The 23,490-nt window shown below is 39.6% G+C and overlaps 1 protein-coding gene across 2 annotated transcripts in view; it reads left to right on the top strand.

The window, feature by feature from the left end:
- The window catches only part of ZFP14 (ZFP14 zinc finger protein), a 63,891-nt gene that overhangs the window by 27,600 nt on the left and 12,801 nt on the right, over positions 1-23,490 (top strand). The window contains exons 3-4 of one of the 2 annotated variants that reach the window (XM_080644798.1): positions 6,650-6,776; positions 8,331-8,429. In XM_080644798.1, the coding sequence (XP_080500924.1) occupies positions 6,650-6,776; positions 8,331-8,429 (226 nt within the window). The remainder of the gene's footprint in view (positions 1-6,649; positions 6,777-8,330; positions 8,430-23,490) is intronic. The other variant, XM_080644799.1, reaches the window with a different exon arrangement.

Raw genomic sequence — 23,490 nt, forward strand, 5'->3', positions numbered from 1 at the left:
TTTACCTGCCTCCCCTCCGCCCCCAGTGTCTTGTATCCATTGGTTATGCTTATATGCATGCGTACAAGTCCTTCGGTTGATCTCTTACAGCCCCCCCACCGCCCCAGCAACCTCCCCTGCCTTCCCGCTGTAGTTTGACAGTCTGTTCAATGCTTCTTTGCCTCTGTATCTATTTTTCCCATTTCTTTCCTTTAAAAAATCTTGCCTCTGCAGACTAGAAATAAACATATAATAACAAAAAATGTTTGAGTCCCAATTTCAATGTCCAACAGTTCTGAGTCCCCGTTTCAATGTCAAACAGTTCCTTATGTGTACATGTCAACAATGATATCTGGATGGTTGGGCACATGGTGCCAATGCAGGTCCAACCCTTTCTGGTTTGGTCCTAGGCAACCTGCTGCGATGCACAGCTGCTGACTGCTAGTGTGGCAAGGCGTCGTCAGCGTCTTCCGTCTCTGGACTGTTTCTCCTCTTGTCTTCATGGTTGGAGCAGACCTGTCAATTCCTCTCTGTTGCAGGAATCCACATGGTCTTGGAGTTGTTTTCTGAAAATATACAAACATATTCTCGACCAAAAGTTAATAAAGGAATCTTTTCTATATAATTGATTTGGGATCCTTTTTATTTTTGCCCAAACGATTTTCCTTTGTCTTATTTAGACATCATGTGTATTTTTCATGGGTGTCTTGCTGTTAGCATTCCAAATGAAAATTAATTTTGTAAAGTAAAAATTTTCTAGATGTAATTTACTTATAGGATATTTTTCCTTACATGATATTACCCTACCATCCCCCCTTTTTTTGGTTAATGGAGGCTTTTGTAAATTTTATAATGCAGTCTTGATAACTTTAAATTTTAATTTTTTGCACAAAAATATGACTGCTTTAGTTTCATTGCATGTTCAGGAATTTTACCATGAGATGAACTACCAATAGAAATTTTAGTTACCACTTTAGGAACAGCTTTTTGTCCAGTACAATTAAATTTTCTTGAATATTCACTTATTTCAATTAGCCTATTTAAATTAATCTGAAAACTTGATTATTATTTTACTGTCAAATTTAATACTCTACCAACAATCTTAGTTTACCCTGTAAATATTAGTGGAAAGGATCATTTGCATTTTTGAGTAGGCCCTGAGCATTCCTGGTGCTAGGCTGGATTTAGATATAGGGCAGCTGCTGTTGGCCAAGTCTCTGTCTGTTACCTGGGTCCCAGTCTGAGCTGGGCTAAAGCAAGAGTCTTATTTTATTCCAAATACAAGTGATAAACCATCAGAACCATCTGCAAATTATTCTTAAAGGGGATATGTATATCTGGTGCTGCTGATTTATAAAGGAGACATTAGACCATCATACTGAATGTGAGCCATTCCTGCCATTATGTTTTTGTTAGAAATGCATTTTCATAGTGTACTTCACGTGTAGCCCTTGTTTGTGCCTAGTATAAAATGACTTCCTAAAAAGTTGGAAGAAACTGTGGAGAAAGAAACAATTCAGTGAGAAATAAGAGTTCAGTAAAAAAACAACAACAAAAAAAACACACACAAAAAAAACACACACACAATGAAAATACTAAAGCCAAAGTACATCTGCCCCTGTGTACTATAATTCTATACGGGGGAGAAATACGAAACTAGTTGAGGGGTTGAAATTGATGTATAATGCAATATAAATCTTTGATTTAAAATGATGGGAAAATAGGTAAATTAGTCAATAATGTAGTGATAGAATGCCTGACTTGGGGGAATGGATTATTGATAATAAATGGGAGACCCCAGTTTTGAACTTTCCTTGAAGATCTATGGTTTGATGAGAGAGAAAATCTTATCCTATTTGACTGCTATAGGGAAAATTCCAAACTTCTCCACATGAGATCATTATTGGCTGGTCTCCGTCTCTGTATGTGTTGAGGTCTTATTATATGTAAGGCTTTTACAATTGGGTGAATTAGGTAGGGATGTGATTAGGGCCTTATGTTACAAGGCTTAAAAGCAGTACATAAAATTTTAGGCTTAACCATTTCTCCTGCTCTCATCAGATATGCTTGTCATCCAGGAGGAAAGACTCCCTATGTGGTTAGTTCCCCTATCAGCCAGAGCAGCAGCCCTTCTGATTCTTAATGTATTGGTTTTACTCCCCTGCCAGCCTGCAGAATTACTCATGCCCCTTCACATCCTCCTGTGGGAACCAGGGAACGCCTCACCCTCTTGTTACTACACAGCCTGCCTCCCACAGACCCTGCTTATTCACTCTATTCCCGAGTGCAAGCCCTGTGTGGCCCTGCATGACATTTGGTGTCCTCCTTAGCTGGGCTGTGAGTGTATATGACTAATACACTACTGGCAATCTCAACTATCTGGTGTCAGGTATTCAGCCTCTCATGCTATGTAGGGTGAGGGAATCCTCCATCTAATGAATGAATAGGAGGTGATCAGAACAGGACTGCAAATAGAAATATTAACAGCCATCTGGGAAATCCTGAGAGAAGAATGCCAGGAACAATCCATTGTGTAGTTTTATGGGATGTGCTGGTCTAGAGCAGTGTTTCTCAACCTTGGAACTATTCGTATTTTGAGCCAGAAAATCTTTTATTGTGGGAGATTGTCCTCTGCATTTAGGATGTCTAAAGGTATCCTGACTTTTACCAGTTAGATGCCTGTAACACACCTCCTCCCCCAACTTGTGACAATAAAAATTGTCTCTAGATATGGCCAGTTGTCTTCTGAGGAGTAAAGTCACTCCTAATTGAAAATCACTAGTTCAGAATATCTTCCCAATTCAGTATCCTCTGACTTAGGAATGAGGAAAGGTGGTCAGTGATGGATAATGGATAATAAAGAGTAAGAAGGTCATCCAGATGCATAAATAAGTATTAGATAATACAGACTGTGAGATTTGAGGAAGACTTTTGAATTAAAACATCTAAATAGAGAAAAAAGATTGAATATCACATATTTAAAATGTAGACTACCATGTAGCAAAGTTTTGAAAATTTATTAAAAAATTGGTAATAACAGGGAAAATGTTTATAATAAAACTAGGGGCCCAGTGCATGAATTCGTGCACATAGAAAGGAACTGTGGGCTGCGAGGCTGCAGTGGGCACAGGGGTGGATCTCGGCCCATCCTCTGTGCCCCTGCCCAGCCCCTCCTACCATAGCCTCCAGTCCCCGTCTGCCGGCAGCCCCGCTCCCACCTCTGCTGCTCCCATGGGCTGATGGTGCTGGCCCCACTCACACCCGCTGATGGCACAGAGCAATTGGGACAGGTGCCGGGCACTGACAGCAGGTGCGAGCAGTGGCTTCAGCGCTGGCTGCAGGTGCAAGAGGCAGCTGCTGGCCCCGATTGCCCCTCAGGAGCAAGGGGAGGTGAAGAAGCCCTGAGGGGCAATTGGTGCCGGCAGCCACTTCTTGCACCTGCTTGCACCTGCTGACGGCGCTGAGCGATCGGGTGCGAGCACCAGGCGAGACTGCAATGTGTGGAAGCAAAGAATTTTCAGTAACCACCAGAGGCTCATCCTGATTACAGCAACCGACGCCCCCCTTGGTCTGGCACCCCCACTCACCTGCTCCACTATCCCACCATGACCAATGCCCACCATGTTCCGAGCTCTGCCAATGCCTGCCATGTTCTGTGCGCGCCCCCTGGTGGACAGCACACGTCATAGTGATCGGTTGTTTGGTTGTACCGCTGTTTGGTCTATTTGCATATTAGCCTTTTATTATATAGGATCTGACTTTATGGTGAACTTGAGTCTGTTTTCTTAGAGATTTTATAGTATATTAAAGAGAAATTGTTATCAATATGTTTTTATGATGATTCAAAGAAAAAGAAGGTAGAAAACCTTATATTTCTTAAGAATTTGTGGTGGAGATACAGCTAACAGAAGGCTGTGTGCACTATTTCATTTTATTGGGACTTTTTGGGGTTATTGTATTCATTTCAAGATATGTGTGGGTAAAATTTAATCTTATCTGCAGCCACAGGACTATTCAAGAGATGCAGCACTCTGCTTCAGGGATACTAATTTTCTTACTATCTTTTAAGCATGCCATATGTTTCCAGCCCCACTCTATTTGCTGTTGTGTGGCTCATTCTCTGCACTGCAATCTTTGATCTTTTTTCCATTTTTTAAAATTTAATAAATTTTTATTGTTCAGATTATTACAATTGTTCCTCTTTTTCCCCCCATAGCTTCCCTCCACCCAGTTCCCACCCCACCTTCTGCCCTTACCTCCCCCCCCCCACTATTCTCATCCACAGGTGTACGATTTTTGTCCAGTCTCTTCCCGCACCCCCCACACTCCTTTCCCCCCAAAAATTGTCAGTCCACTCCCTTTCTATGCCCCTAATTCTATTATATTCACCAGTTTATTCTGTTCATCAGATTTTTTATTCACTTGATTTTTAGATTCACTTGTTGATAGACATGTATTTTTTGTTCATAATTTTTATCTTTACCTTTTTCTTCTTCTTCCTCTTCTTAAAGAATACCTTTCAGCATTTCATTTTTTTATTAATTTCTTTATTGATTAAGGTATCACATATTTGTCCTCATCCCTCCATTCCCATCCCAAACCCCTCCCCATGCATGCCCCCACCCCCCTGTTGTCCGTGACCACTGGTTAGGCTTATATGCATGCATACAAGTCCTTTGGTTGATCTCTCCCCCTTACCCCCACCCTCCCCTACCTTCCCTCTGCGGTTTGACAGTCTGAGCGATGCTTCCCTGTCTCTGGGTCTGTTTTTGTTCATCAGTTTATGTTGTTCAATATTTCCCCTAGATGAGTGAGATCATGTGATACTAGAAATACACTTATAAGAACTGAAAACGAGACAAGCAATAATGGTTATGCTGGGAGGCAAATGAATCAGTCTGTAGTGAGTTTCTTTCTGGGCCAATGGTTCTTTTGAGTCCCAATTTCAATGTCAAACAGTTCCTTATGTGTACATGTCAGCAATGATATTTCAGTTCTGGATGGTGGACAAATAATACTGGTTTGGTGGTGATGAATTCCTTTAGCTTTTTCTTTTCTGTGAAGCTCTTTATCTGACCTTCAATTCTGAATCATAGCTTTGCTGGATAGAGTAATTTTGGTTGTAGGTTCTTGCTATTCATCACTTTGAATATTTCTTGCCACTCCCGTCTGGCCTGCATAGTTTCTGTTGAAAAATCAGCTGACAATCTTATGGGTGCTCCTTTGTAGGTAATTAACTGTTTTTTCTCTTGCTGATTTTAATATTCTCTCTTTGTCTTTTGCTCTTGGCATTTTAATTATGATGTGTCTTGGTGTGGTCCTCTTTGGATTCCTTTTGTTTGGGGTTCTCTGCGCTTTCTGGACTTGTAAGTCTATTTCTTTCACCAAGTGGGGGAAGTTTTCAGTCATTATTTCTTCAAATAGGTTTTCAGTATCTTGCTCTCTCTCTTTTTCTGGCACCCCAATAATTCAGATGTTGGTACACTTGAGGTTGTCCCAGAGGCTCCTTACACTATCTTCAAATTTTTGGATTCTTTTTTCTTTTTGCTTTTCCGGTTGAGTGTTTTATGCTTCTTTGTATTTCAAATCTTTGACTTGATTCTTGCGGTCCTCTGGTCTGCTGTTGGGTTTCTGTATAATATTTTTTATTTCAGTCAGTGTATGTTTAATTTCTAGTTGGTCCTTTTTCATATCCTCGAGGGTCTCGCTAAATTTATCGGCCTTTTCTAGGAAATTCTTGAAAAACCTTATAACCGTGGTTTTGAACTCTATATCCAGTCGTTTGCTTTCCTCCATTTCTTTAATTTGTGATCTGTTTCTTTGTCTCCGCATTTTCGTTGCTTCCCTGAGTTGGTGGAGTAGCTTTGTGTGGTAGGTGTCCTATAGGGCACAGTGGCTCAGCCTCCCCAGTTACCTGATGTGGACACTTTTGGTGCACCCCTTTGTGGACTGTGTGTAAAGCCTTGTTGTAGTTAACTCTTGATTGTTGTTGGTATCACTGTGAGGAACTGACCTCCAGGCCAATTGGCTGTGAGGATCAGCTGTGTCTATGCTGGGAGAACTTCTGTGCTAGAGACACCCTTATGGGAGAAGACTTGCAAAAGCCTCTGTGCTCAGCTTGGATGGGTCGGAGTTTCAGGGCGGAGCAGACAGCCTTGGCATCCCATCAGCCCTGCCCTATGAGGCCCTTCGGTCTTAGTGTCCCTCAGTAATCGCTGCAAGCACCTCTGAGAGAAAGCCGCCCTTGAGTTTTGCCTGCTGCCAGACAGTCCAGTTTCTCCCTGAATGAGTCTGGTTTCCCAGAAACTCACCTGGAACTGGAGTTCAGCGCAGTCGGGAGCTTCCATCTCCCTCCCACTTGGGAAAGCCAGCCGCGCACTCAGCCACCCATGCACTCAGCTGTCCGTCTTCTCCGCGCACACACATCTCCATACCTCAGCCTTTTGCAGCTCATCTGAGTCTCAATATGCTTTCCTCTTTCCTTCTAGTTGTAGAATTTCCACTCAGCCAGCTTTCCTGTGGTTCTGGATGGTGTCCATTTTGTCTTTTAGTTGTAGTTTTGATATTGTTGTGTGACGCAGCAGTTTAGGTATTTACCTATGCTGCCATCTTGGTTTCTCCTCCCTTTTTTCCATTTTAAAAATATTTCATTTACTTGTTTGTTTTTCAGGGTTCAGTGACATTCAGGGACGTGGCCATAGACTTCTCACCGGAAGAATGGCAATTCCTGGACTCAGCTCAGAGGGACTTATATAGGGATGTGATGTGGGAGAATTATAGAAACTTCATTTCTCTGGGTAAGGCTACTTATTCCAAATTATATTGGCTTTCTCTACTGTCAATTTCATGGCTCTGTTTTGAGAAACTAGATAAATTTTGTCTCTCTATTCCAAAGGAATTGGTCAAGTGTTGTGAGTAGGCCCCTCCATTTCACACTTTGTCACTCCCATCCTGTTAGGTCCTTCAGATTTTCTTCAGGCTCTGTACCTCCCTTAATATCCAAGTGGCAGTATTTGAATTCTGGGTTGCTTACAACAAAAGCATTGTCCAAGAAACCAGATTTCACATTGTATTTGAGCTCAGAATTAATGTAGATGCTTAACATTCATTTCTAATCCAGCTGCAAGGAGAACACCTAGATACACTGGTTCTAAATCTCTCTAAAAATCAGAGCCTATAGAACTTGTATAAAAAGGGATGGATCCATACAGTTTATTTAAAACTCAGTTAAATGGCCCTAGCCAGTATGACTCAGTGGATAGAGCATCGGCCTCGGACGGAAGGGTCCCGGCTTTGATCCCAGCAATGGCGTGTTCTTCAGTTGGAGGCTCAGTTCCCAGTCCTTATCCAGGCAAGTGCGGAAGGCAACCAATTGATGTGTCCCTCTCACATCAATGTTTTTCTCTCTGTGTCTCTCCCCCTTCCTTCTATTCTCTCAAAAAAAATCAATGGAAAAATATCCTCAGGTGAGGAATAACAACAATAAAAAAAAACACAAGTTAAAACTCAGTTAAATGTTTAAATGTATTCTGTTTCCTGTAACAGTCATTTAATTCTACCTACTTTGTAGTTGAAATTTAAAATTCTAAGGACTTTTTCTTGTAACATTGAATGAATATTCTAGAAAGGATATGAGAATGTCACAGGAAGCAAAATGATAATAAAAGTTAATACTAGTATACATATATTATGTATATGTACATATATAACTATTCTTTTTTAAAATATATTTTTATTGATTTCATAGAGGAAGGGAGAGGAAGAGAGAGATTGAAACATCAGTGATGAGAGGGAATCATTGATTTCCTGCCTCCTGCATGCCCCCAACCCAGACATGCGCTCTACTGGGAATCAAACCGTGACTTTCTGATTCATAGGTCGATGCTCAACCACTGAGCCACACTGGTCAGGCCATATATAACTAGTATATAACTAGTCTAAATATTGCACATTATTAGTTAATCTTCACAACAACTCTATGAGAAATATATTATTTTTTATCCTCATTTCAGATGAGAAAACTTTGGCACAAGAGGTAACACAGCAACAAAGGCAGTATTTGAATGCAGGCAGTCTGGATCCAGATTTTATTTTCTTAACCACTACACAAGACTGCCTCTCAACAGAGCTTGTGTGAGTTTAAATTATGCTAAGGCCAATTCTTAACTATCTGGTGTCTATTCCTTGTGATCCTGAGGTTACCATAATATGAGTGTTCTTCAACTTCTTGCATTTCTTTGCTCTTAGACTTTATAAAGTAACCTTTTGGTCTAGAGTTCATTATAAATTTAACCAAATCTGAATCTAAGGACTTGTTGACTTATTATTTCATGTCACATTTTTCTATTAAGCAGGACCTTCCATTTCTAAACCAGATGTGGTGACATTATTGGATGAAGGGAAGGAGCCCTGGATGCTTATGAGGGAAAGGATAAGAAGACACTACCCTGGTGAGTGAGGCTTAGCAGGCATGGAAAAGTCATTACTGCAGGCAATAGCCAAGCTTGTTAGGGTGAAGGCACAAACTTTAGGTTTTGTTGAAGCTATCTCTTCAAAAGCCCAAGGCTTGTGGAGTGTGGAGGAAAGGCCTGAGACCTGGGAAGCAAATTAAAATCTTTTAAGCCTAGACTAACAAAGGAACTTGTTACACCTCTCATATTTCTCTACAATTTCAAAGAGAGGAGCTGTTCTCAGAAGAAAATAAAAGGATAGATATAAAAAGTGAAATTAACAAAATAGGAAAAATCTAGAGAAAATTAATAGAGCCAAAAGTTAATTTCTTGGAAAGATCAACAAAATTGGTAAACAGTAAACTTGACTAATCAAGAGGAAAAGCCAACATAAATTACTGTCAGGATTGGAAGGGAGGTTTTCAGTTCTCATTTTATGGCCATTAAAAGAATAATAAGAGAATGTCATGAATAACTAACTTTATGCTAGACAATTTGACAATTTAAATGTATTTGGAAAATTCCTTGAATAATATAACTTTCCAGAACTGACAGAAGATAAAAAGAAAATATGAATAATCTTATATCTATTAAAGTAATTGAATTATCAGAAATATTTCCACACAAAAAATGTCAGGCTCAGATGGTTTCATTGGTTAATTCTATGAAATATTTAAGAAATTAAAGCAGAATTACACACATTTCTGTAGAAAAGGAAAGAACAACTTCCATTTTATGAGACCATATAACTCATACTATGACCTGACAAAGATATTACACACAAAAAAAGCAAATCAAATTCAGCAGATATAAAGATGACGATCAAGTAGGGTGTTTTCTAGGAACACAAGCTTGGTTTAACATTTAAAAATTAATCAGTGTAATTCTCTCTTCCTCTTATTAAGGCCACCAATCCTATCTGATTAGGACTTTATTCTTATGATTTTATTTAACCTTAACTACATTATAAAAGCACTATCTTGAACTACAGTCACAATTGGGGTTAGGATTTCAATGTATGAATTTGGGTAGAGGACACAATTCAGTCCATACCAATATCTATCTATATGGGATCAATTTTTTTTCCAGCTTCTACTGGATTATTTGATTTATGTCTTTCATTGCCTAAAAATATAGTCATTGATTTATTCAGCAAATACTTGAGTGCCCAATCTGAACCAGGCATTGTACTGTAGGCACCAGTTGAACAATTGTGAACAAAATTGATAGGTCCCAGGAGTCATGTTACTTACATTTTTTAAAAATTTTTTATTATTGAAAGTATTACATAGGTCCTCCTTCATCCCGCATTAACCTCAACCAGCGCGTTCCCATTCGCCCCCACCCCAGGCCTCACCACCCCATTGTCTGTGTCCACGAATTATGCATATATGAATACAAGTTCATTGGTTGATCTCTTCCTACCTACCCTTCCCTGCCTTCCCTCTGAGGTTCAACAATCTTCATGTTTCTATGTCTCTGGGTCTATTTTTGATTATCAGTTTATTTGGTTCATTAGATTCCACATATGAGTGAAATCATGTGATACTTACTTTTCTCTGACTGGCTTATTTCACTCAGCATAAAATTCTCCAGGCCCATACATGCTGTTGCAAATGGTAAGAGTTCTTTCTTTTTTATTGCCATGCATTCCATTGTGTAAATGTAACATAGTTTTTTTATCCACTCATCTGCTGATGGGCACTTAGACTGTTTCCAAGTCTTAGCTGTAAATTGCACTGCTATGAGCATAGGGGTGCATATATTCTTTTTGATGGACGTTTCTGATTTCTTAAGATACATTCCTAGAAGTGGGATGACTAGGTCAAATGGGATTCCATTTTTAATTTTTTGAGGAATCTCCATACTGTTTTCCATAGTGGTTGCACCAGTCTGCATTTCCACCAGCAGTGTACTAAGGTTCCCTTTTCTCCACAACCTAGCCAACACTTGTCATTGGTTGATTTTTGATGATAGCCATTCTGATAGGTGTGAGGTGATATCTCACTGTTGTTTTGATTTGCATCTCTCTGATGATTAGTGACTTTGAGCATTTTTCATATGTCTCTTGGCTTTCTGTATGTCCACTGTGGAGAAGTGTCTATTTAGGTCCTTTGCCCAATTTTTAATTGGATTGTTTGCCTTCCTTTTGTTAAGTTGTATGAGTTCCCTATATATTTTGGAGATTAACCCCTTATCAGATGTATCATTGGCATATATGTCCTCCCACGTAGTGGGCTCTTTTATTATTTTGCTGATGGTTTCTTTTGCAGTCCAGAAGCTTTTTATTTTGATGTAGTACCATTTGTTTATTTTCTCCTTGGTTTCCATGTCCGAGGAGATGTATCAGTAAACATATTATTATCAGAGATGTCTGAGATTTTTGTGGCTATGGTTTCTTCTAGGACTTTTATAGTTTCACATCTTACGTTTAAGACTTTTATCCATTTTGAGTTTATTTTTGTGTATGGTGTAAGTTGGTGGTCTAGTTTCATTTTTTTTTGCATGTACCTGTGAATTTTCCCAACACTATTTATTGAAGAGACTGTCTCTGCTTAAATGTGTGCTCTTGCCTCCTTTCTCAAATATTAATTGAGCTTAGTGGCTTGGGTCAGTTTCTGGGTTCTCTGTTCTGTTCCATTGATCAATATGCCTGTTCTTGTGCCAGTACCAGGCTCTTTTGAGTACAGTGGCTTTGAAGTATAACTTGATAGCTGGTATTGTGAAACCTCCAACTTTATTCTTCTTTCTCAAGATTGCTGCAGCTATTTGGGGTCTTTTTTGGTTTCATATAAATTTTTGGAGTGTTTGTTCTAGATATGTGAATATGCCATTGCTATTTTAATACGGAGTGCATTGTATTTATAGATTGCTTTGGGTAGCATGGACATTTTAATGATGTTGATTCTACCAATCCATGAACGTGGTATGTTCTTTCACTTCTTTATATCTTCCTCTATCTCTTTTTTCAATGTCCTGTAGTTTTCCAAGTACAGGTCTTTTACCTCCTTGGTTGAATTTATTCCTAAGTATCTTAAATTTTTGTTGCAATGGTAAATGGGATTTTTTTTTAAGTTTCTCTTTCTAGGAGTTCACTATCTGTAATAATAAAAGCATAATATGCTAATTAGACCAGACAGCTGAACAATCTTCCAGATGAAGCCAGGGCTGTGAGGGCCAAGCCCCTTGCACGAATTTTGTGCATCATGCCTCTAGTTGGTGTATAAAAATGCCATGGATTTTTGGGTGTTAATTTTGTATTCTGCTATGTTTCCAAATTCATTTATTAAATATAGTAGTTTTTTGGTAGAGTCTTTAGGGTTTTCTACATATAGTATCATGTCATCTGCGAAGAGTGAGAGTTTTATTTCCTCCTTTCCAATTTGGATGCCTTTTATTTCTTCTTCTTTTCTGATCGCTATGGACAGGACTTGCAGAATTATGTTGAACAAGAGTTGTCTTGTTCCTATTCTGAGAGGAAATGGTTTTAAAACGTTTTTGCCCATTGAGTATGTTGTTGGCTGTAGGTTTGTCATATATGGCCTTTATTATATTGAGGTATGTTCCCTCTATTCCCACTTTGCTGAGAGTTTTTATCAAAAAAGGGTGTTGGAGTTTGTCGAATGCTTTTTTTCTGCATCAGTTGATATGATCATGTGATTTTTGTCTTACAATCTGCTTATGTGCTATATCACATTTATTGATTTGAGAATATTGTACCAGCCTTGCATCCCCGGAATAAATCCCACTTGTTCATTATATATGATCTTTTTAATGTATTGCTGGATCCGATTTGCCAGAAATTTTTTTAAGGATTTTAACATCTATGTTCATCAGGGATATTGGCCTCTGTAGTTCTCTTTCTTTGTCGTGTCTTTATCTCGTTTAAGAATTAGGGTAATGCTGGCCTCATAGAAAGAGTTTGGAAGTGTACTTCCTTCCTCTTGAATATTTTTGAATAGTCTGAGGAGTAGAGGTGTTAGTTCTTCTTTGAATATTTGGTAAAACTATTCTTTGAAGCCGTCTGGACCAGGGCTTTAGTTTGCTAGGTTTTTTGTTTGTTTGTTTGTTTTTATTGCTTCAATTTTATCAGTAGTTATCTGCCTATTCAGGTATTCTGATTCTTTTTGATTGAGATTGGGAAGTTTCTATTTTTTTTAGGAATATGTGCATTTTGTCCAGGTTGTCCCATTTGTTGGAATAAAGTCGTTCGTAGTATTTTTTTTTCACAATCCTTTGTATTTCTGTGGGGTCTGTTGTTATTTCACCTCTTTTGTTTCTGATTTTATTTATTTGGGTCCTCTCTCTTTGTTTCCTAGTGAGTCTGGCTAGAGGTTCATCAATCATGTTTATCCTTTTGAAGAACTTGTTTTTTTTTACCTTTTTTTTTTGTCTTTATGTCATTTATTTCTGCTGTGGTCTTCATTATTTCCTTTCTTCTACCTGTTATGGGCTTTTCTTGTTATTCTCTTTCTATTCTTTAAGTTGTTGTGTTAGGTAACTTATTACTAATTTTTCTTGTTTTTTAGGTAGGGCTGTAGTGCTATGAACTTCCCTCTCAGGACTGCTTTCACTGTGTATATAGGTTTTTGATTATTGTATTTTCATTGTCATTTGTTTCCAGGATGTTTTTTATTTCTTCTTTAATCTCTTTGGTAATTCAATCATTGTTAATAGCATGCTATTTAGCCTCCGTGTATTTAATGGTTTTTTTTATTGTAGTTGATTTCTAATTTTATGCCATTGTGATCTGAGAAGATGATTGATGTGATTTCAATCGTCTTCAAATTGTAGAGACTTAGCCTGTGTCCTAATATGTGGTCTATCTTTGAAAATGTACCATGTGCACTTGACATGAGTAAATATTCTGTAGCTTTGGGGTGAAATGTTCTGAAGATGTCAATTAATTCCATCTGATCTAATGAGTCATTTAGAATTGCTGTTCCTTTGCAGATTTTTTGTCTAAATTTATCCAGTGGTGTCAATTGGGTATTAAAATCCCTTACTATGATTGCATTGCTGTTGATCACTCCCTTGATATGTTCCAGAAGTTTTTTATGTATTTGGGTGCTTTTGTATCGGGTTCATATACACTGAGTGGCCAGATTATTATGATCTCTGAACACATAATAATCTGGCCACTCAGTGTATATTCTATATAATAAAAGGCTAATATGCAAATTGTCTCCTTGACCAGGAGTTCGACCAGCAGGCAGGCCGGCCAACCGCCTATGTCCCCTCCCCCTGGCCAGGCTGGCCGGACCCCACCCATGCACAAATTAATGCACCGGGCCTCTAATATCTATATCTATATCTATATCTATATCTATATCTATATCTATATCTATATCTATATCTATATCTATATCTATATCTATATCTATATCTATCTATATCAATCCATACACACACACACACACACACACACACACACACACACTGAGTGGCCAGATTATTATGCATTCAGAGATCATAGTAATATGTCCACTCAGTGTATGTTTACCAGAGTAATATCCTCTTGTTAAATTGATCCCTTTAGTATTATGAAGTGGCTTTACTTATCTCTTGTTATGGCCTTCACTTTGAGGTCTATTTTGCCACATATAAGTATTGCTACCCCAGCTTTATTTTCATTTCCATTTCTCTGAGACTTTTTTTTCCATCCCTTCACTCTCAGTCTGTATTCTGAGGTGGGACTAGGTAGACTGCAAATATATAGGTCATATTTTCTTATCCATTCAGCTATCCTATGTCTTTTGGTTGGAGCACTTAATGCATTTACTTTTAAGGTTATTATTGAAAGGTACTTGTTTGTTGCCATTTTTATTCTTTATGCCTGTGTTCCTTCTTCCCTTTCTATTTCTTCTTTTTACAGCAGGCCCTTTAGCATTTCTTGCATTGCTGGCTTGGTGGTAATGAAGTCTCTTATCCTTTTTTTTTTCTTTTTTGTCTGCAAAGCTCCTGATTTCCACTTCAATTTTGAATGATAGCATTGCTGGATAGAGTATTCTTGTATTCAGTCCCTTGCTTTGCTTCACTTTGTATACTTCATTCCATTCTTTTCTGGCCCAATGTGTTTCTGTTGAGGAATCAGTTGATAGTCTAATGGGAGATCCCTTGCAGGTAACTTTTTGTCACTCTCTGGCAGCCTTTAAGATTCTTACTATGTCGTTGAGATTTGACAATTTAATTATGATGTGTCTCGGTGTTGGTCTTTTTGGGTTCATCTTGATTGGGACTATGTATGCTTCTTGGATTTGTGTGACTTTTTCTTTCCCAAAGTCAGGGAAGTTTTCCATCATTATTTCTTTAAATAGGTTTTCTATTCCTTTATTAGCTTCCTCTCTTTCTGCCTCCACCCCCCATTATGTGGATGTTGTTTCATGCCATGTTGTCCCAAAGCTCCCTTATACTCTCCTGCTGCTTTTTAAATTCTTTTTCCAGTTTTTGCTTTGCTTGGGTGTTTTTCTTCTTTGCCTTCTAACTCGCTGATTCAGTCCTCAGCTTCTTCTAGTCTACGGTTGAAACATTCCATGGTGTTCCTTATTGAAGCTATGTCATTCTTCATTTCCTCTTGATTCTTACATATTTGGTGAATTTGTCATCCAACTGTTTGAGCATCCTTATAGCCATTACTCTGAATTCTTTCTCTGACAAATTGCTTGCCTCCATTTCATTTATTTCTTTTTTTTTTTTTTTGGTGATTCCTCCTTTTCTTTCATATGGGGGTTGTCTTTTTGTCTCCTAATTTTTGCTGTTCCTTTGTGATTTTATCTATGTATTAGATCAAACTGTTATGCCACCCAGATTTTTTGAATTTGTCTTATGTAGTAGATGGTTTGTGGGATCCAGTGGTGCAGTTTCGCAGGTCTTCTGGGCTGGGTATCCTATGTATGCCCCCAATTTGAGATATTTGGGTTCTCTTGATGTAGTTGGGTCTTGAATGTTATTGTTCTATTTGTGGATGGAATCTCCTCTCAGGTATCTGGTTAAGTGGCTCACTGTCTACCACGTCATGCCAACCATTGTGGAGGTACTGACCCAATAGCACAAAATACAAGACAACAAGACAGGACACAAAGGGAACGGAACACAAATGTACACAAGACATGTATAACCCTAACAAGTGTAACCACCAGAGAAAAGAGTATTAGGAAAGAGAAAAGAGAGCAAATTTGATAGCAAGAAAAGGAAAAACGACTAGAAAAAAAAAGAATATGGGAGAAAACACAACAAACCAAACAAATAAATCAAAAAGCACAAACAAAAAACACCCAGAGAAAGGGGAGCAGAATCTGCAGAGGCAGAGCTTAAATACAGAAAATAAGGTTAAGGAATTGGATGAATAAAGGAAGGATCATGGTCAATATAGAGGAGGGAGAATGACAATGAGTGCATAAGAACAAAAAATAAAAATAATAACAAATATTTTTTTTGCTTATTTATTCTTTTTAAAAAGAGAGTAGAGGAGAGAGCAGATAGGCCTGAATTTAGGAAATGAAACTATTTTAAAAATTAGGAGAAGAAAAGATCAAGAGAGGAGAGGAAAAGAAAAAATGAGTAGTGAAGAAAGAGAAAAGAAAAGGGGATATGGAGTAGGAGCAAGGAAGAGGAAATTAGATATATGAATAACAGAGACTACTATATAATAACACATCAATAATGCAGGTAAAGAAGATAAATTTTTAAAAAGGTAACAAGAGCCCTAACGGGTTTGGCTCAGGGGATAGAATGTTGGCCTGCATACTGAAGGGTCCCAGGTTCGATTCCGGTCAAGGGCATGTACCTTGGTTGCAGGCACATCCCCAGTAGGGGGTGTGTAGGAAGCAGCTGATTGATGTTTCTCTCTCATTGATCTTTCTAACTCTCTATATCTCTCCCTTCCTCTCTGTAAAAAATCAATAAAATATGTTTTTTAAAAAAAGGTAAAAGGAAAGAAAAAAAACTAATGTGGGGAAAGGAGAAGAAAAACAGGATGAAAAAGGGAGAAGCGAGGAAGAAAAAGGTGAAAAAAAGAAAATAATAAAATAAAATAATAAAAAATGAAATAATACTACAAAAATTTTTTTAAATAAAAAAGTGAATTGTTGTTTGCTTCAGCCATGTTTTTTTAAACAAATCTTTATTGTTCAGATTATTACAGGTGTTCCTCTTTTTTTCCCCCCATAGTCCCCTCAACCTGATTCCCCACCCCACCCCATGTTCTTACCCCCTACCACTGTCTTCATCCATAGGTGTAAGATTTTTGTCCAATCTATTCCCACACCCCTCACACCCTCTTTCCCCTGAGAACTGTCAGTCTACTCCAGGGGTGGGCAAACTTTTTGACTCGAGGGCCACAATGGGTTCTTAAACTGGACCGGAGGGCCGGAACAAAAGCATGGATGGAGTGTTTGTGTGAACTAATATAAATTCAAAGTAAAGGAGCGGAGGGGAGAGCAAGAGAACCGGATAGAACAGCCGGATCCGTCCCGCGGGCCGTAGTTTGCCCACGGCTGGTCTACTCCCTTTCTATGTCCCTGATTCTATTATATTCATCAGTCCATTCTGTTCATCAGATTTTTTATTCACTTGATTTTTAGATTCACTTGTTGGTAGGTATGTATTTGTTGTCATTTTGTTGTTCATAATTTTTATCTTTACCTTTTTCTTCTTCTTCCTCTTCTTAAAGAATACCCTTCAGCATTTCATATAATCCTGGTTGGGTGGTGATGAACTCCTTTAGCTTTTTCTTGTCTGTGAATCTTTATCTGACCTTCAACTCTGAATGATAGCTTTGCTGGGTAGAGTAATCTTGGTTGTAGGTTCTCGCTGTTCATCACTTTGAATATTTCTTGCCACTCCTGTCTGGCCTGCATAGTTTCTGTTGAGAAATCAGCTGACAGTCATATGGGTACTCCCTTGTAGGTAACTAACTGTTTTCCTCTTGCTGCTTTCAAGTTTCTCTCTTTGTCTTTTGCCCTTGGCATTTTAATTATGATGTGCCTTGGTGTGGTCCTCTTTGGATTTCTCTTGTTTGGAGTTCTCTGCGCTTCCTGGACTTGTAAGTCTATTTCTTTCACCAGGTAGGGAAAGTTTTCTGTCATTATTTCTTGTAATAGGTTTTCAATATTTTGCTCTCTCTCTTCTTCTGGCACCCCAATAATTTGGATGTTGGTACGCTTAAAGTTGTCCCAGAGGCTCCTTACACTATCTTCATATTTTTGGATTCTTTTTTCTTTTTGTTTTTCTGGTTGGGTGTTTTTTGTTTCCCCATATTTCAGATCTTTGGTTTGATTCTTGGGGTCCTTTGATCTACAGTTGAATTTCTGTATATTCTTTATTTCAGACAGTGTATGCTTAATTTCTGACTGGCCCTTTTCCATTTTTTTGGCATTCTCATTAAGGTCCTTGAAGGTCTCACTAAGCTCCTCGGAGATCTCATCAAGTTTCTCTGTGGTTTTTAGAAGATTCTTGAGTAACCTCATAAATGTGGTTTTGATCTCTATGTCCAGTAGTTTGTTTTCCTCCATTTCTTTCATTCATGACATGTTTCTTTGTCTCCGCATTTTGCTGCTTCCCTGTGTTGATGGAGTGGTTTTCTGTGGTGGGTGACCAGTGGTTCAGCCTATCACCTGAGGTGGACCAACTCTTGGTACACCCCTTTGTGGGCTGAGTGCAAAGTCTTGGTGTAGATAAGCCTTGATTGCTGTTGGTACACTGGGAGGAATTGACCTCCAGGCCAATTGGCTGTGAGGACCCGCTGTGTCTATAATGGAAGAACTGCTGTGCTGGAGACACGCTTATGGGGCAGGACTTGCTTCAGTGGGGCTTTGGTGCTCACTGAGTCTGCCTCTTGAATGTGTCACTTATGGATGTGAGTAGTTGAAATCTGGTGTTGTCTCACACTGACCACTAGATACACTAGCTTCTGGATCTCCAATGGGGTGCAGGTCAGCTACTATCTGAGGCCACCCAGCAGGAGCTATAGTGAGAACTACAGTTTTCTCCTCTTTGCTTGGGGTTTGGAGGTTTTGGAGCTGTCTGACCAGAGCTGCAGTTTGTTAGGTTAAGCTGCGATTGGGCAGACCATTTATATGCAAAAGCTGCTGCGTGGAGCTTGGGTGGGTTTGTAGATTGTGCGGGGCGGGGTCTCAGGGAGTTACTAGGCTAGGGCGTGGCAAACAGCGATGTACTGCCAGTCAGCTGTCTCTGCGTTTTCAAGGTCCTGTGCCCCAGCTCTGTAAACAATGATTACTGCGCGCACCTCTGCAAGAAAGCCACCCTCACTTTCTGACCCGATGGCAGACAGTCCAGCTTCTCCCCATAGGAGTTTGGGTCCCCAGCGTCTCCCCAGAGACTGGAGTTCAGAGTAATTGGGAGCTTGTCTCCCTTCGGGTTGAAAAAAGCAGTGCACCCAGTCGCCCGCTGCCAGCCCAATTCATGCGACTTCGTACCTCAGCTTTTCAGCGCTTGTGCACATCTCAATGCTCTTTTCTCTTTCCTTCTAGTTGTAGAACTTCCACTCAGCCAGCTTTCCCGTGGTTCTGGGTGATAGATGTTTTGTCTTTTAGCTGTAGTTTTGAAATTGTTGTGCAAGGCAGCAGTTTAGGTGCTTACCTATGCCGCCATCTTGGTTCGGATCCTTCAGCCATGTTTTAATGCCCCATTGGGGGCTGGTTTGGGACTCCACTCTTCTGTTGCCAATTCTGGGCTTCCTGTACCGTAATTAGGTCCTGACCACTGTCAGATACTGTCTTTAGCTTTTAGCACCGTGTTGAAGCTCCAAGCGATCCACCAGTCTTCTCCTTGTGTCTGTCTCCACAGACCTTGGCTGCAGGCAGGCAGGACTAATCTTCCGGCTGTCAATCTTAATTACTTAAGCATCTGTTTCTGACAGGGCTTTAGGTGGGGGTGGTGCTGTTTCGCTTTCCAGGAATCAGATGGATGTTTTTTCCCTGACCCAGAACTACTCCTCCGCAAGTAGCCCAAAATATTACTCTGGCCTTGGTTGGCCAGAGATCTTTATATGGAGACCAGTGGGGTTGGCTGGCAACCTGGAGGTTTTATCAGTCTGGTTCCTAGAATAGTGGGGCAGACCGGCCGCGCTTCCCACCCAGTCACTGAGTGCTCTATGGGGTTATTCAGGGCCCTTGTTTCCCTTGTATAGCTCAAAATGCTGTCAGAGTGTGGCAGGCTGTATTACCTGTCTTGAGGCTACTGGGATGGGCTAAGCTCTTCAGGAGAGAAATGGCCGCATAGATTTGGAAAGTTACAAATATCCCAATGCCAGAGTCCTGGGCACATCTCCCTGCCCTGCTTCTCTTCCCAGCCTTTCCTCAGGCACCTCAAGTCTGTGCCTTTCCCTGCATCTGAGTCTCGGGTAAGTATTTGCAATTGAAAAGTCCTGTGTTCTTGGTTTAGCAAATAAAAGTAAAGACAAAACAAAAGCAAAACAACCACAAAACTGCGGGTTCACCCCCCGATCCTCCACCCCACACCCCCACACCCACACACACACACTGTGCAGCTCAGTCCACCTTTGGGAACACAGCCTTTCGTGGCTATGGTCTTAGGTCTAGATTTCCCAGCCACAAACATCCTTATGGCTTTTACTTTTAACAAAGCCTGTCTCCAAGGGATGCGGCTTTGGTGTAATGCTACTTTCTCCTCACCTTCTCAGCTAGGTCGCTGGGTGTCCCTCTCCAGTCTGGATCCCAGTTCCTACCATTCTCCAGGTGTCCTCTGCCCTTCCTTGTTGTAAATTGTCTTCTCAGCTGTGTCTCATTTGTTAATTCTGGGCAGATGTTTTCTGATTTAGTTGCTTTTCCAGTCTGGCTCTGGGACGAGGTGCAAGACACATCTGCTTATTCGTCCACCATTTTCTTCTCTCTAGAATTTTTTTTTTTAATCTGATTTTCACAGATTTATTCTGCTGTGCCCAGTTGAAATTTTTAGGAATTAAAAATATATTTTAGGCTTGCCCTGGAGGGTGTGGCTCAGTTGGTTGGAGTATTGTCCTGTACACTGAAAGGTGGTGGGTTCAATTCCAGTTTAGGGCACATACCCAAGTTGCAGGTTTGATCCCTGGTCAGGGAGTATATGGGAGGCAACCGATTGATGTTTTTCTCTCACACATTGATGTTTCTCTCTCTCTTTCTAAAAACCATTGGAAGACATATCCATTATAGGTGAATTCTGGACATTCTATTTGAAAATTTTTAGAGGCTCTAAATCAGTGGTTCTCAACCTTTCTAATGCCGCGACCCTTTAATACAGTTCCTCATGTTGTGGTGACCCCCAACCATAAAATTATTTTCGTTGCTACTTCATAACTGTAATTTTGCTACTGTTATGAATCGTAATGTAAATATCTGTGTTTTCCGATGGTCTTAGGCGACCCTGCTAGCGGTTCCCAACCTGTGAGTCGCGACCCACAGGTTGAGAACCGCTGCTGTAGAGCCTAAGACCATTGGAAAACACAGATATTTACATTACGATTCATAACAGTAGCAAAATTACAGTTATGAAGTAGCAACGAAAATAATTTTATGGTTGGGGGTCACCACAACATGAGGAACTGTATTAAAGGGTCGCGGCATTAGAAAGGTTGAGAACCACTGCTCTAAATGATGCTGTTTCTGAATAATTTGTTACCTTTAGAGATTATTTAATTTGCTTCTGGCAGACCTATAGAGTATGGGCTGATCACCTTCACCTATTCCAGAACAATCTGTTTACTGTTTGTTCATAATTCTGAGTATAGCCCTTTGGGGTCTCAGCTGAAAATCTTGGCTAAGTATCAAGACTCTTCCTCTGCAGGGACATTTGAACTCCAATTTCTATTTCTGCAGCACTTTGAGACTGCCAGAATCAATACTTAGAGTCTTAGCCTTTTAGAAGTTATATTGTGCTTACTTTCTTGACCATGGTAGATATTCACCTTGAGTCAGTGAATGCCTTGGGGAAAATTCTATGTAGAATATTGGCTTAAATCAATATGTTGCTTTCAAGCTAGGAACTTGGCTCTCTAGTTTTTGCTGCTTTGGTTGTTCATTAGTATCATCAAACAGTTTTAATTTCATTAACATTTTTAGTTGTTTTCAGTGGGTTAGTCATGATAACAGCTTCCCCATCATACCCAGAAACAGAAATCTCTTTTCCCATCTTTTGTTATAGTATTTCTATATGTTAGAGCAAATAACATGTAAATTATGTTTCATAACTCTAATTCTTACATTAACAACACAGCGTGTTAGTATTAGTAATAGAGTTCAAAGATTCAATGCTCATACCAATCCTTATAGCTTAGTTTTCTTTTTCTTTCTTTCCACATCTCTCTTGCTCTTCTTTAGTTTATTCCTTGTTGCATTCCTCAAGAAAGGCTTATAGGTCCTAGTGAAATGTACATATAACTTTATTCAAATACACATCCTCACACATATTTAAATTTCAGAATAACAATACCAATATATGTAGTTATCAACAGTATGTTTACTGAAATTTTAAAATATGTTATTGTGTTTTTTACATTAACATAATACTATTTTACTTATTGAAGTTATTATTCTTGGTTGTTTATTTTTTCATATGGATTTTTCAATCAACGTGTTTAATTCTAGGGAAAATAAATCTATTTATATTTTTTATTTGGGTTGCATTATTTTTGTGCCACCTCTCTTTTTGTATAACATGCATCTGTTGGAATTTACAGCAAGATGGCATTTTTGAAGGGCATTAAAGAAGCCAATCATTAGACTGGCATATTACTCTAATAAAAGACTCATGTGCCGTGCCAGCACAGCCAAGGGTTCGGTGAGCCTGAGGAGGGGCAGTGAATGATTAAAGAAGACAGACAAAGAGAATATAGCTGGGGCTTGAAGGTCTGGTGGACATCTCAGCAGGACAACCAAAGAGATTAAGATACAACTCCACCTATATACAACTCCATCCTGGAGGGAGTTTGGGGAGGTGCCCCAAAATGCTGCAGCATAGGTGGAGTTGTATCTTAATCTCTTTGGTTGTCCTGCTGAGATGTCCTCCAGACCTTCTGTATTATGGAGGCAACTGGTGTTACCCTAATAAATAGGGATTGGGCAGTCTCATGAGAGCTGACCTAGATTTAGGGTATCAGCTACTAAATCTTATCAATGGTAGCTATATATATTTGTGTCTGGAAAACATGAAGGAAAAATATCTTCCTAAACTTTTAAAACACATACTTAAGCCAAAACCGGTTTGGCTCAGTGGATAGAGCGTCGGCCTGCGGACTGAAGTGTCCCTGGTTCGATTCCGGTCAAGGGCATATACCTTGGTTGCGGGCACATCCCCATTGGGAGGTGTGCAGGAGGCAGCTGATCGATGTTTCTCTCTCATCGATGTTTCTAGCTCTCTATTCCTCTCCCTTCCTCTCTGTAAACTATCAATAAAATATATATTAAAAAATAATAATAAAAAAATAAAACACATACTTAAAAAGCCATCTATTCAAATGTACTTAAAATATGGTGTTTAACTCTGCCAGTGTTGCTCAGTGGTTAAGCATCGGCCTATGAACCAGGAGGTCACGGTTCAATTCCAAGTAGGGCCCATGCCCAGGTTGCAGGCTCCATCCATAATGGGGGGCATGCAAAAGGCAGCCCTCATCACCCCATTGTGTGTGTCCACGGGTTTGCATACAAGTTCATTGGTTGGTGTCTTTTCACCAACCCTCCCCAGCCTTCCCTCTGAGATTCCAATAGTCTGTTGTTCATGCTTCTATGCCTCTGGGTCTATTTTTTAAAAATATATTTTTATTGATTCCAGAGAGGAAGAGAGAAGGAGAGAGAGATAGAAACATCAATGATGAGAGAGAATCATTGATTGGCTGCTTCCTGCACGCTCCACACTGGGGATCGAGCCCACACCCAGGCATGTTGCCTTGATTGGAATCAAACCCAGGACCCTGGAGGCCGACGTTTTATCCATTGAGCCAAACCAGATATGGCTGGGTCTATTTTTCATCAATTTATTTGGTTCATTAGATTCCACATATGAGTTAGATCATTGATACTTATCTTTCTCTGACTGACTTATTTCACTT

This window comes from Plecotus auritus (assembly GCF_963455305.1).
Source record: "Plecotus auritus genome assembly, chromosome: 10".
In the NCBI taxonomy this organism is placed as follows: Eukaryota; Metazoa; Chordata; class Mammalia; order Chiroptera; family Vespertilionidae; genus Plecotus; species Plecotus auritus.